The sequence below is a fragment of the Lolium rigidum genome, chromosome 3 (genome assembly GCF_022539505.1).
Source record: "Lolium rigidum isolate FL_2022 chromosome 3, APGP_CSIRO_Lrig_0.1, whole genome shotgun sequence".
Classification (NCBI taxonomy): Eukaryota; Viridiplantae; Streptophyta; class Magnoliopsida; order Poales; family Poaceae; genus Lolium; species Lolium rigidum.
Genome location: NC_061510.1, coordinates 398,402,890 through 398,416,405, shown reverse-complemented (window position 1 = coordinate 398,416,405; position 13,516 = coordinate 398,402,890). Strand labels below are relative to the sequence as shown.

At 48.1% G+C, this 13,516-nt stretch overlaps 1 protein-coding gene and 1 long non-coding RNA gene across 2 annotated transcripts; one reads left to right on the top strand and one right to left on the bottom strand.

Annotated features, from left to right (window-relative positions):
* Nucleotides 1-1,067: 1,067 nt before the first annotated feature.
* Nucleotides 1,068-6,757, top strand: LOC124704587 (type IV inositol polyphosphate 5-phosphatase 7-like). The gene is made up of 12 exons (XM_047236859.1): nucleotides 1,068-1,128; nucleotides 2,820-2,922; nucleotides 3,819-3,906; nucleotides 4,030-4,134; nucleotides 4,231-4,731; nucleotides 4,908-5,043; nucleotides 5,144-5,337; nucleotides 5,427-5,535; nucleotides 5,611-5,759; nucleotides 5,862-6,103; nucleotides 6,212-6,410; nucleotides 6,490-6,757. The coding sequence occupies exons 1-10, from the start codon at nucleotides 1,096-1,098 to the stop codon at nucleotides 6,079-6,081; spliced, it is 1,638 nt and encodes a 545-aa protein (XP_047092815.1). The 5' UTR covers nucleotides 1,068-1,095; the 3' UTR covers nucleotides 6,082-6,103; nucleotides 6,212-6,410; nucleotides 6,490-6,757.
* Nucleotides 1,412-2,513, bottom strand: LOC124704588. The gene is made up of 2 exons (XR_007003613.1): nucleotides 2,407-2,513; nucleotides 1,412-1,762 (listed from the first exon to the last, which is right to left on the bottom strand). It is a non-coding gene; the product is annotated as an uncharacterized LOC124704588 (long non-coding RNA).
* Nucleotides 6,758-13,516: the final 6,759 nt, after the last annotated feature.

Genomic DNA, 13,516 nt, shown 5'->3' with positions numbered 1-13,516 from the left:
GGCACGTAGCCACAAAGAAACTCGGCCAGCTGACTGACCTGTGGGACCCGAATCCATTTGGCCCCACCGAGCAGCAACACACGCGGGGTCTGGGCAGGTCCCTTTTCTTGGTTAGGGCAAGCGTCCAGGCAGCCGCGTGAATGAAGCACGCAAATCGCTGTCACGAAATCTGGTTTTCGGAAAGGCCTCGCGTATATGGTAGGACGTACTCAATGCGCACGTACGCGTGGTTCTGTTTGCAAGCTGACGCCCCCCGCCTCGCCTATTTCCTCGCTGTCGTATTTCCTTTTCTTCTTCACCTTCCATCCATGCTCGAGCTTCTTCCACCTTTTCCTCCTCCCAACCCTCTCAAACTCTCAAAGCACCATCGACCTGCGATGTGCAGCATAGATTAAGCCGAGCAGCTCGGGTTTTCGCGAGCAGGCCGGGCGCGAGTTGTGATTACAAAACTAAACAAATCAGAGAGAGAGGAGAAGAGAGGATAAAAGGGGAGGGGGCTCCAGCAAAAGCAGACGAGGGAGGGAGGCAGATCAGAACCCCCGGTCGCCATTTTTTTTCTCTTTCACTTCGGTGTTTGTTGCACACACACCGACCAGTACTAGAGTACATACACCACTGCTCGCTCGAGCTACTCCACAGTACCGGCAGTAGGCCTTAACCCCTAGCTAGAAGAAGCATTCAGCGATTCAGGACCAAGCTCCGGTGTGGTGTTCTCCCCTCTGCCCAAGCTCGTCGTGCCTAGGTACTCCTTCGTTCGTAGCAGCCGCATTGCCAGCAGCCACCTCCCGCAGCCAGCCGCGCGCCTCCTCGGTTCGATTCGGCGGTGGCGGATTAGTGTGTGATCCCCGGCGAGATTGGCGGCGGCGTTGCCTCTTCGCGGCGCCCACTTAGCCTCCGAGATTTGGGGCGGGTCTCCGGCCAAGAATCCGGGATTCCATTTTTGGGCGGAGGCAAATTGGTCCGAGATTTGAGGCTTCCTTGCGCGGCCACCAGCGCCTTCCTTGTATAGAGCGAGGCGGCGGCGCGGGCGGAGACCGGTTGGGTTCTTGCGCTGCTACGGCTTCGGAGGAGACGCCGGCGGCGTGCCATGAGACGATGATGAGGGAGGAGAGCAACAAGAAGAGCAAGGTGCGTCGCCTCCCCTTAGGCCTTGTTTGGTGCCAGTGTTTTTGTGAGTTTTGAGGGGGGTTTTGAGGGGTGTTTTGGGTGAAAACAACCACCACCCAAAACACTACCCAAAACACTACAAAACCCCCATCTTCCAAAACACTTGTCAAAACACTTGTTTGGCACAGTTGTTTTACAAACCAGTGTATTCAAGTGTATCCAACACAAATAGATAAAAATTCGATCTTTTTTTACAGTTTAAACTATATTTGTATCGCAAACAAAAATATGATCTTTAGCACACTACAAGATCATATCTTGCAATCAGTACATAAATATGCATTACAGCAACAATAGCATCTCTTCATCACAGCTACAACCATGGTACAGTTAGCTCATAGCCTCAGATATCATAGTCCATTTTTGAGAGACATGAAACAAATAGAGAAATTCGAAGTGGATAGGCACATGGTTCTGAGCAAAGTACTGAAACTACAAGATGTTGAATGAGGCACCAACTCAGCCCGGGAGAGTCCTCTTAAAAACATGCTTGTTCCCTTCAATATTACAAGAAAATCAGTCCAAGCAACTTGTTTCCTGCCAAATCAGTCCAAGCAACTTGTTTCCTGCCAAATCAGTCCAAGCAACTTGTTTCCTGCCAGGAAACAAGATGTAAACCATCAAATACTAATATACAACCACATGCATTAGCTAGTTATTTCATGGCTACAGTACTTGGGTAGTAGAGGCGCATAAAAATGATCAATCTAGGCAACAAAGATATACATTAGCATTACACATGCAATAAGATACATACAGAAACAAGATTGCATATGCAAGTTTCATAGCTAATCTAATATTTGGTTGTCTCCCTGCAATGGAAATGCTTTCTTAGCTAACAAAAGTCATAGGAATTGGTAGCAAGCTTTGCTTAATCATGTAAATAACAGTCTATGGCTACAAATACAGGTTTACGTTCAAAATCAATTTACATTTGCCACTATGCTCTGACAAGAATAGCCAAATGATAATTCCAAATAGCTACTGTCAATAATAGAAAGTATAGTTGCACCCATAGAGTCATCAGCATGCTAATCTAGGAAGGGCAGCGTGGCCCCTGGTGCTCCTCTAGTCACTACCGATGCACAGAGAACTGGATGCCACCCGAGCTGGCCGGACGACGCGTGAGACGCCCCTCGTCGACCGCCGTCCCGGCGGATCTTGGAGCGGCGGATCTGAGAGGGGTCGGCTATGGGCGCCAGGTTGGGGGCGGTGAGGTCGAGAGGAGAGAGTAGGTACCTGAGAGGGGGAAGCGTCGACGGCGTGGTCTTGGAGCGTGGAGGGAGCTTCGGCGGCGGCGTGGTCTTGGAGCGGCGACCGGCGTCGTCTTCCTCCCTCGCGCCCACGTCGCCCTCTCGCCGCCACGCAAAAACGCGAGGGGGGGCTCGCGTTTTCCTTCCACCCCAGCCCGACGGGTTTCGGCCGGTTTCGTCGGGCCTAAACGGGCCGAAACCGGCCTCCCGAACAGCCCAGGCGCGTTTTGAGGTGTTTTGCGGTGTTTTCATCGAGCCCGGAAAAAACACCCCAAAACCGGCCCAAACACTGTTAAAAACACTGGCACCGAATTGGGCCTTAATTCTTTTGTCGGTTTTTCGCGCTGCCATTGGTCGATCTTGGCGGCTAATTCGCCCCCTCTCTGAACGTACGCGCAGGTCTCCTGGTCCAAGTCCCTCGTCAGGAAGTGGTTCAACATCAAGAACAAGGCGCAGGATTTCCACGCCGACTACCACGCCACCACCCAAACCCAAACCCAAGGTGAGAATGCACAATGTTTCAGTTCCTCCGTTCTGGACACCATCATCAACGACCTCTTCTTGCCTCTGGTTGCTTTCGTCTAATTCCCCGGCCGCTCCTACTAGTCGTGTGGTTCAGCGAGGTTCCCCTTCGCTGAATGCAGTTTCAGTCATCTCCTGGCTGTAGTTTCGCCTTCTCGTTTCCATCGCTCTCGCGCCTGTAGTTCCCCTCCCTCGCTGCCATTCCATCAGACGGTCTCCGGTCCATGTTCCAAGCATTGATTCAGGGACGCATTAGCGCCAGTCAGGTCCCTGTCAAACAGCGTTGTTTCTTCGCGTAGGACGCGGCCTCCTTCAGGCCGTAGCTCGAATCAATGGCGTACAAGTAGTAGTACTGATTAGAACGTCCCAATCAATCAGGCAGCCCTTTTCACAAGCGACGCGGACAGTGTTTGTCCGGAGCTGCCTCGAGTTCTTGTATGCTTCTTTTGATTCCAAGATAAATGTGTCTTGGACAAATTTGTTTTGGTTCGTCTGCATTTGCTGTGTTCTTTGGTCTGGCCTAAAACTTTGTTACTGCAGGCACAGGACGGGACGGTGGTGGCGAGCGGAGGACCAGCTGCTCAGAGAGGGACGCTGGCGCTGCCAAGAAAAGCAGCACAACTGGTACAGTTAAAGCTCTGGACCACCACACCAAGCTCTAGTCTCTCCCTTCAGACATCATCAAAATCGCAGCTACCTCTTTTCTGTTTTTGTTGCATGGCCACAACTCACTTTTTACCTGCTATACATGCCCCTTCTTTTCTCAAATCAATTTCATATATAATCCCACCAACACATTTTCCTTGTGCTTTTTATCAACCTATTATCAGATTGTTCATTTATTTATTTATTTCTGTTCTTCATTGTGGCCTATAGACCGACCGTTGAAGCGGAATGTCGATCGGATTCGTCGAGGAAGGAACGAGTTTGATGTGTCGCGCCTGACAGAAACTCAAGATTACAGGTACAATTTGTTTACAGGGAATCTGAGTTTCTTTTCCGGGGAACCCATGCACTACTGTTCATATTATGCAGATCATAGTGCTTTAGGTGGTTCTTACAGTTTTACTTCTCCTTATGTGTGTAGAATCTTTGCCTCGACCTGGAATGTTGGTGGTAAATCCCCATCAAGGGGGTTAGATCTAGATGACTGGCTCCATTCTTCACCACCTGCTGATATTTATGTGCTTGGGTATGTATTGTCATTTGTCAAATCCTTGCAAGGGTTTATACAACAGTCCTCTTGCGATATATTTTTGTTAACTGGACTTTTTTTAATCTTCTGCAGATTTCAGGAAATTGTTCCCTTGAATGCCGGGAATGTTCTTGGCACCGAAGACAATGTTCCGGCGAAAAAGTGGGTATCACTTATCAGGAGGACGCTGAACAAGAATCCTGGGCCTAGCAGCCATGGCGGGTATCGCACTCCGTCCCCTGTCCCTGATCCGGTCGTGGAATTGGATGCTGATTTTGAGGGGTCATCGAGAAGACAGGATAGCTCTTCATTCTTCCATCGCCGGTCATTCCAGAACCTTAGTCGGAGTTTAAGAGTTGAAGGCAATGATATTTTTTCGCAACCAAGATTGGACCGCAGGTTTAGTGTCTGTAACCCACCTAGCTTTGGAGGCAGGCCAAGTGATTTTGCTGGAAATTGTCAGTGTATGGGATCACCGGATGATGATTATATTGATGAGGATGCAAGTAATGGAGCTTATTTTTCACCATTCCCATATGGTTATGGTGGTTCCACACCTATGGAAGAAAACAACGAACAGCCAAATACGTCTAGGTAATTTTTTTGACACGTTCCATTAAATTCATGCATTTTGTTCTTGTACTATTCTTTATCTTTCCTCATGTAAGACATCAAATATTCTCTTCCAATATTTCATCTCAGCAGTGCTAACTCCACTATAGCTCTTCTGTTAAATTCATGCAGTAATGAAACTACTCTGTTCGTACCAGGTACTGTTTGGTTGCCAGCAAACAGATGGTTGGTGTTTTTCTCACAGTTTGGGTACGCAGTGAAATAAGAGCTGATGTTAGAAACCTGAAAGTTTCTTGCGTCGGTAGAGGACTGATGGGTTATCTTGGAAATAAGGTAAGAGTTTTATAATGTACAAGTTGCACTCGTTTATTTGCTAATCATGTTTGATCTGCTACTGAACTATAGATGTTAAAATCATTTTCTTTTGCTACAGGGTTCTATATCAATAAGCATGTCTTTGCACCATACAACCTTCTGTTTTGTATGTTGTCATTTGACCTCTGGGGAAAAGGAGGGAGATGAATTGCGCAGAAATTCTGATGTTTTGGAGATCTTGAAGAAGACGAGATTTCCTCAGGTTCGCGGATGTGGTGATCTCAAATCACCGGAAACAATTCTTGAGCATGAGTATGTGTTTACTTTTTCCTTATTCGACATAGTAATGTGGTGGCCACAAAAAAACCTCGCACTAACTTATCTTTTTGTTGTATTTGCAGGCGTATCATATGGCTTGGTGATTTGAATTACCGGATTTCTCTTCCATACTCATCGGCAAAAGCTCTGGTTGAAATGCATAACTGGAAGCAACTGTTGGAGAGAGATCAGGTAATTACACTGATAGGGCTACACTGCAACGTTCATTGATTTCAGATCAATGCTTGAATTACTTCTTTTGAACAGCTTCGTATAGAGCGAAGACGAGGACATGTTTTCCAGGGATGGAAAGAAGGAAGGATTTATTTTCCTCCAACATATAAATACTCTTTCAACTCAGATCTGTATTCTGGTTATGGTGTGCGTCCCAAAGAAAAAAGGAGAACACCAGCTTGGTAACCACTTCAGCACACACTTTAATTAACCAATAGCCTTCTTCTACTTAATACTAGTTCTAAGGAACTGACTGATAATTTTTTTTAATTCTTTTACCATAGGTGTGATCGTATTTTGTGGCATGGTAACGGCCTCAGTCAGTTGTCATATGTCCGTGGAGAATCTCGCTTCTCCGACCACCGACCAGTGTACAGTATTTTCATGGCGGAGGTCGAAATTCTCCGCCAGAGGAAAAGAAACCTGGGTTATTTCAGCTCTAAAATTCAGGTGGAAGAGCTTTTGCCATATTCTCACAGCTCTGGAGGCACGAAATTGTACTAATTCGGCTCTCAGCATGCCGTAAGTAAGTATGCCGCTTTAATTATGTTCAAGCTAACTGCCTGGTTCTCAATTATGAATAGCTTTCTCTTGCATGTATTCCTTCTCACATCTCTGCTGTTTATGCATACAGGCTGACTGATTCTTGGTGATCAATAACATTTGCTCCAAGATTGATAGATGATCAGATGCGAATGTGACAATATTTTTTCCATCTGTCTTATTTTTTTTGTGTGTGTTCGCTTTTGAGGCGGACACTTCGCATTTCAGCATCTATTGCCAAGATCTAAAGCCTTGAACAGATGCTTAGGGAACACATTGTGCACTAACAGGTAATTGATTTTCCTGACTCTCGAGGAAAGCCCAAAACTCTTTCATTGCCCTAATTTTTTTTCTCTGTTGCTCTTGCAGGATATTCAGGCAATTTTGCGACTAACAATTTGCCTGGGGTGGTGGGAAGAATCAGCCAGCCAACATGGACTCACTATACAAGCCTTTCCAGTTCATTCCCTCCCTTGATTAGATGCAATCTTAGCAAGCGCCATCCACCACCTTTTTCTTGTCCCTTTTTCGTCCTTTGAAAACCCTGTAAATCAGTTAGGTTGGCCATTGTATATGTATCGTCACCATGAGTTGTAGAATCATTGCAGAACGGCGGATGGAATGATACATGGAATTGAAAAAACTATAAATATTTGTTCTAGATGATCATTGATTCCTTGTGTGAGGGGCGAATGATATGTTGGGTGATGTGACTTGAGAGGCTTGCAAAAGCTGTAATCATGCGCGGAAACGCCTTTCTGGTGATGCAGTAGTTCAGAAGCTAAATTATGCTTCCATTTGCTGCACTCATTGCTTTGCTGTGTTACAGAGAGAAAAGGAAAAGAAAAGCTCATTGTGTTTTTTCCTCTTGGATAGAGGCCTGCTTCCTCATTGGAATACATGGCGCAGCTCATCATCATTGTAATTTTTTTTTGGTTCCTGTGAAAAATAAACTGAATCTTGTGGAGTAAAAAATTCATGTAATCTAAAGAATTCCAGTAATCGCAATATGTTAACTGGATCAAGTGGAGAGTGCGATCGCAGAGCTGTGAACAAGTTTTGTTTTTTTCGTTGCTTGATCTGTAGTCTACTCGTGCTACTCCACTTGATCTGTAGTAATTGGCTTGCTGAAAGAACAAGCTTTGACTTGACCCCCTTTAATTTGCTCCCTGCATGGAGGGTAGTCACGTGATGTGATCTCACCGGCCGGGCGTACGGTGCACTTAACCGCCATGATTTATTTGGAGTTAATTTGCGGGTCTTTGTCCCTTGACTGCCTGGATGGGGTGAAGAACCACAAGAAACCGTACTACAGTAGACTGAAATTACTCTGCTGTCGAAAAGGACTTTGGTCGGATACATTAGGCAGCTTGCAGCTACAGTAATTGACGAGGGGCTTAAGTAATGTTAGAAAAGAAAAGGGGATTCTCCTGTGTTGCTGCCGTGTGTAGCAGTAAATAAAAGATAAAGTGGGTAAAAAAGGATACGCAATGCAATGCAATGCGTGCGGGGTCTCTGCTTTTGGCGATCCTAGCCTCTTCTTTTGACTGTTAAAGCATTTGTAAGAGAACCTGTAAAAGTGCAAACTGAAAAACTCGAATTCATTTTTCTAAAAACGTTTTTACGGTCGCAAAACGACTGGTGCAGAACATACTTTATAAACTAAAACTGAAAAATTGAATATTTAAAAAGTCATCATCTTCTTCACAAGAATTATCCGCACCGCTACCTAGATCTCCCCGTGCGGCCGTCGTCCAAGCAGCGAAGCACCTAAGCAGCTAATACATGCGTACACGCGCATCTGCGTGAACAGAAGCATGCGTCCAGGCAGCGGTGGCCACGCGCCGTTCCAGCGAACCGCTCGGCAGCTCGGCCTCGCGCGACCTGCGCGCCCACACATTCCGCCGCTCCGTCAACCTCCTCTCCTCGACAAGGACACCACCTAGCTAGCAAGTTAATCGGAATAGTAGCACCACCCAGCTAGCTAGCTAGCTATGGAATCAATTGATATTTGTGAATAAATCGGAATTAGTCTATATTGAGAAGATTCGCCGGGAATTGACATAAACATGGTTGGAATTGGAGCGGGCTGACAGGATGTTTGACCGGCGATGCACAATTTTAGCAAAGCAGCTAGAAATCGGCGGCTGGAGGCGGTTGTACGAACGGCGATGCTGGAGGTGTGGTGAGAAATCTGTTCAGTTTTGGGCATGTAAACCGCCCTTCAGTCTATACTAGTAGGGGTCGAGTGTGAAATTTTTCGGCCCATCTGTTCTGCATCACTTTCGATCCAAACCCGTAAATCGACCGGAAAAATACGATTCCGGCGTGATTTACGGGCTCTGTTAGAGTTACTCTTACCGCGCACCCGAGCATCAGACTATTTATCCATTTAGAGCATCTCCGCTGTCACGGTCCAATAGCTTCCCCATAGCTATTTAGGGTCCGCGGTAAAATTGGGTTCACACTGACGTGCACAACAAAGCGCTAGCGCTGTTTCGAGTCCAATAGAATCATCGGTAAACCCATGCCGCCCCCTTCTGGATCGCCATCGTCGCCATCGTCGTCGCCTCCCCCTTGGTCGCCTCCGACACCACCTCTCCAAAAACCATCGGGCATCGAAATCTCCAGCGCATGATCTCAGCACCTGGCTGACTCGCCGGCAGTAGGAAGCTGCCGCCACGATCGTCCATCCGTCCCACACGCATGGTGTTCGACGGATTGCCGCGATGGACAGCGACGACGAGATGTCCACGCAGCTGTAGATAATGATCAACCATTTGATTATCAAGGGCCTCTTGCTCAAGTTGAGCATGTACCCCAAGAGTTCGCCGCTTTCCTTCACATGCATGCAGAAATCCAAGATGCAGGTGTTCATGCTCAACTTCAGACGGATCTGGTTATACATCCGTGGGCGAGGAGAGGAGCCGCCAATGCATGATTTAAAATTTAAATTGTTGTATGAATAATTCCATTTGTATTTGTGTTAAACTATGTTACATTATCGTATACATAATTATTGTTTGAATAAATTTAAATTATTGTATGAATTTTTTTGGGGAACGCCGGTATAGGGGACGCATGTGTGGGACGGTCGTCCCTATAGTTCGGGAGGACACAGAGGAGGACATGCCGGCATCCCCCCATAAACTCCTGCCGGCGCACCTACCGACCTCGCTTATTTAGGGCACGCCGGTGGAGATGCTCTTATACGTCGAGAGGTAGTAGGAGCAATTTGTAGTGTGTTGTCGATTCAAGGGCACCATCATGTACGCAGATAAAACAACTCGTCACTTTATCACTCGCACGTTTTCTTTTACGAAACAGAGTCACCTCTACAAACCTATGCACTCACACCGTGCTGTTAGGAGCACCTTCGTGAGATCAAGAAATTGATCTGGTAGGTCTCGAGATCTCCAAAAGTATTCTATTTTTTTTATACGACATCGAAGTATCAAACATAGGGTTTAATATCGGTAGGATGGGGTTAACACTGTCCTCAACCACCCAACCACATGTTATTCTTGTAGAGTTAAATTAAACTCGTCGGCAACATTCAGATATGCAGTGGCACATAGTATCGTCGTGTACTAGTGCAATTGAGGGTTGGAAGCCGAAGGGAAACCACATTGTGTAAACTACTACACTACCTTTGCTTCAAAATAAATCACTCGGTTTCGTTTAGATATCAACATATTAGTTTGTAGATAAATCTATATCGAGAAAAAAACTGAGTCATTTGTTTTCAATACGAGAGAATTCCATTCTATATTTGCTCGGAGCTGTGTGTTTGGATCGATCTTGCCGCTGCCCGAAAAGAGTGCAGTCGGGGATGACGTCACGGGCTGACGGCAGTATGGCATTGCCCATCCGGCCTGACCTCCTGGTTTTCCTCTTCTTCATCAGACGTACGTACGCACGCCCTTGGAGGTAGAGGCATGGCGGATACGAAGAAAACCCGGCAAGAAATTAAGGACGGGTCGGGGAAACGCAGTAGTGCAGCTTGCAGGAGCATGGCAACGACCAACGAGCACATGCGAAGTTCTTGAGGCGGCCCTCCGTGGTCTCTGACCCTGCACCTGCAGGTGGACCTTTGCCTTGTAGATCGAGGCATGCCCATGTCTCGCCGGCCGGCCGGCCGTTGCTCGGTAGTCTGTGCAACACCGTTTGCGTCCTGCAAACTGCGAGCTGGAAGGGATGGATGCGTGGGCTTCCGCCTCGTCCGGGACGAGAAACAAAAGGAAAAGGTGATGGATGTCTGAATTGACTGATGTCGATTGACGGATGGATGGATGTGCATCCGGTGCAGAGAGGTTCAGGTCAGCCCTTCACAGAAACCGGGGACGCTGCCTAGTTTTTGCTTCTTCTTGCTTTGTGGTAGGAGTACGTCTCTAGTGGACGCGAGTCGGTTCAACTAGGTTGGTGTCAGTGACGTCGGCGACATCTCCACTAAATCGATCTGTTTCGGACGCTACCGTTTTGGTTTGTTTAGATCGAGCGGTTCGCAGATAAGCTAGAGACTTTGGTTATTCGGTTTTGCTATGTCTCAGTCAACTGAGAATTTCTTAAGTCTAAGTCACTTACAAAAATGTGCTTTGAGTTGTACTTTTCTGTTAAAAAAGTGCAATAGCATTTTTCTGATAGAAATGTGCAACTGAACCGAGTTGCATTTTTCTTTGAACTGTAGTTGCACTTTTCTGAGTTGACTGAGACTTAAGAAAATCTCAGTCAACTGAGACATAGGCACACCCTTGGTTATTTCTTGATCCGAGGGTTGGGGAGAGATGCTAGAGTTTGTGTGTGAGAGGAACGATAAGAGGCGGTCTTTTTATACGCCGGAGAGAGGCGGGGGAGTGGTGGCGCTCATTAACAGCGGCACGAAGAGCAAGGCTCGCGCGATGGAACGGTCCTGCGGGTCTGCGGAAATTGCAACGCCGCTGCGCCCCAATTAACTCCCATCGCGAGGTAGACGACAGTTAGGTTAAAATTGAATGAGCCGTTGACGCGTCGGCCCCGCCACTCCCCGCTGGCGTCGAATTTTGGGATGTGTGGTTGACAGGCGGCTCCCACGCCCAAAAAATTCAGCCTCGCGAGGCGCCGGCGCGTCCGATTCGCGCCCTTGGCGGAAGGCCGGCACAGGATTACCGACGATTCTATTGGGCTCCAAAATTTACCGGCGCCATGTGAAACGCGCTGGTGCGAGCCCATTTTCGCTCCCGGCCCACAAAAACCTATCGGGACTGCTATCGAGGACGCCGACACGGTAGATACATAGAGGTGCAGCTACCACAACAAACAGTTGTAGGAGTAGAAAGATTCATTACCGACCCCCTCGCGGTCGGCTGCTGCAAGTACCAGAGAGGCCGCACCAGCTAGATCTTGCATTTCGGTTGAAACTCGAAAAGTAGCGCGCGCTGCACGGGTGGATGGAATTATCGGTTCGGCCGTACGAAAGACCGTGCGTGCCGCGGCAGGATCTGCCAGAGTGCCAGTCACTAGTAATTGCAATGGCCGGTTCAGCTACGACATGTGGATACGTACATACGCCTCGACTCTACGTACTGCGCACAGCTACGTCTACGTACGTGTTAACCTACTTCGCCAATGCATGTCCACATCCTAGAGCAGTGCACAGATTGCGATGCGTATGGGTGGCGTGGACGAAGCAAGTGAGCAAGCTGAGCAGGGCTGACGTACGTAGGCAGGGGCCGGTGGTTTCGTCTGGTTTGTTTTCGTTGGCTGTTTCTTCTTCCAGCTCGACGACGCAACAAGTCGCCGGGTTGTATCCGCTACGAGGAACGTGCGCGTGCGCGTTCTCGCATGGGAGTCCGGGGACTGTGCTGCACTGCCAAAGCTTGCTGTAGCAGCATCGCTTCACTGGCCGTTGTGCGGTTCCATGACCACTGACCCCGGCGGTGGCTGCCGGACCATCTTGATCCACGGAGCCATGGATACATCCGTACGTATGATCATCGACTGTGCATGGCGTGCCATGCCGCGATTGTTACCGGCGATCGAGTTCACCTTGCCGTGGCGCTAGCTGCAGGTCTAGGACTACAATTGTGCTCACTGCTACACGCTAAGTAGCACTGTAATTGAAATCGAGCAGCTACCACATGTACCTGTACATACGCCTCGACTCTATGTACTGGTCACAGCTACGTCTACGTACGTGTAACCTAGCTCTCTCCCATGCCCACACCCTGGTCGTGCAGTGCACGGATTGTGATGCGTATGGGTACGTACGGTACGGTAGACGGAGCGAGGAGCAAGCTGGGCTGTGCTGACGCACTCCAGGGTAGGGCAGATGGCGATGGTGGTTTCTGTTTGTTTCGGTTGGGGGTTGTTTCTTCTTCCAGCTCAACGTGGCAACAAGTCGACGGGTTTTTTTTAAACCAGTAGGACGTGCGCGTGCGGGTTCTTGCCTCCGAGTCAGTCCGGGCACTGTGCCGCACTGCCAAAGGCCCAAAACGTCCAGAGTTGCTGCAGCTTTGTCTTGATAGATATAGCACTTGCCGTTGCTTGGCTACTGCATGCACACCGCCTTGTGTTGTGCCTCGCGCGCGTGCAGGTCCATGCACGCACGCGCGCAGCTCGTAACTGCCCAAACTGTGCGTGCCGTCATGCTGCCCTGTCTCGTCGATCGTAGTGTACAGTGGCAGAAATTTCAACGCTTCTTTTCTTTTCTCTTCGACAGGAACTATGGATGGCAGCAAGTCCTCGGGTTTCATCCGCCCCTAGGTCTTCACATCCTCGGCTCCTCTGTTTTTCTGTTCAACGAACCTCAGTGACTTCGTTTCGTGGCAGAACAACATGTAAAACAGAGGAGCCACGAGGATCGCTCGGGACGGCCCAAAGCTGAGCTCCACGACGGGCCCCGTTCTTGTGGGCCGAAAGCTCGCCCGAATCCTCGACCCATCTCGATTACTTATGGGCCTATAATAAAGTCCGCATATTCAGCGCCGTCGAACTTTGCAGCTGGGCCATATCTAATGGGCCTGCGATTCGACCGTCATGTACGAGCTTACGACTTCACAAAATGAAAACAAGACGGCATATTCAGTCTCACAGACAATTCAATCGGTGATCTGCCTGCTTACCGTAAAATGAAAGACTGCATACCAAAATTATTTCAAACGAACGCTTATGTATGGCGTGCACGCACATCACCAAGGTTCATCAATTTAATTTCGATGAAATTAGATTCTTTATTTTTAGATCAAATGCCGCATCAAAATGGTACAACCGTATATAGTTTAGACTAGGCCCTCAAAGGTTACCGTCCTACAAGTAAAAAACCAAAGTTCACTCAAAAAATAAATAAAGGTTGTCTAAGGTGGTGGGCGATTGATACAAAGACTAAACTAGCATTCATTCCAGAAAAAAATACATTTGC

Bases quoted from the DNA above. Each gene is read 5' to 3' on its own strand.
- LOC124704587 (XM_047236859.1), top strand. From the start codon at position 1,096: ATGATGAGGGAGGAGAGCAACAAGAAGAGCAAG. The intron at 4,732-4,907 runs GTAATTTTTTTG...TGTTCGTACCAG, and splicing joins GAACAGCCAAATACGTCTAG to GTACTGTTTGGTTGCCAGCA. The intron at 5,044-5,143 runs GTAAGAGTTTTA...CTTTTGCTACAG, and splicing joins TGGGTTATCTTGGAAATAAG to GGTTCTATATCAATAAGCAT.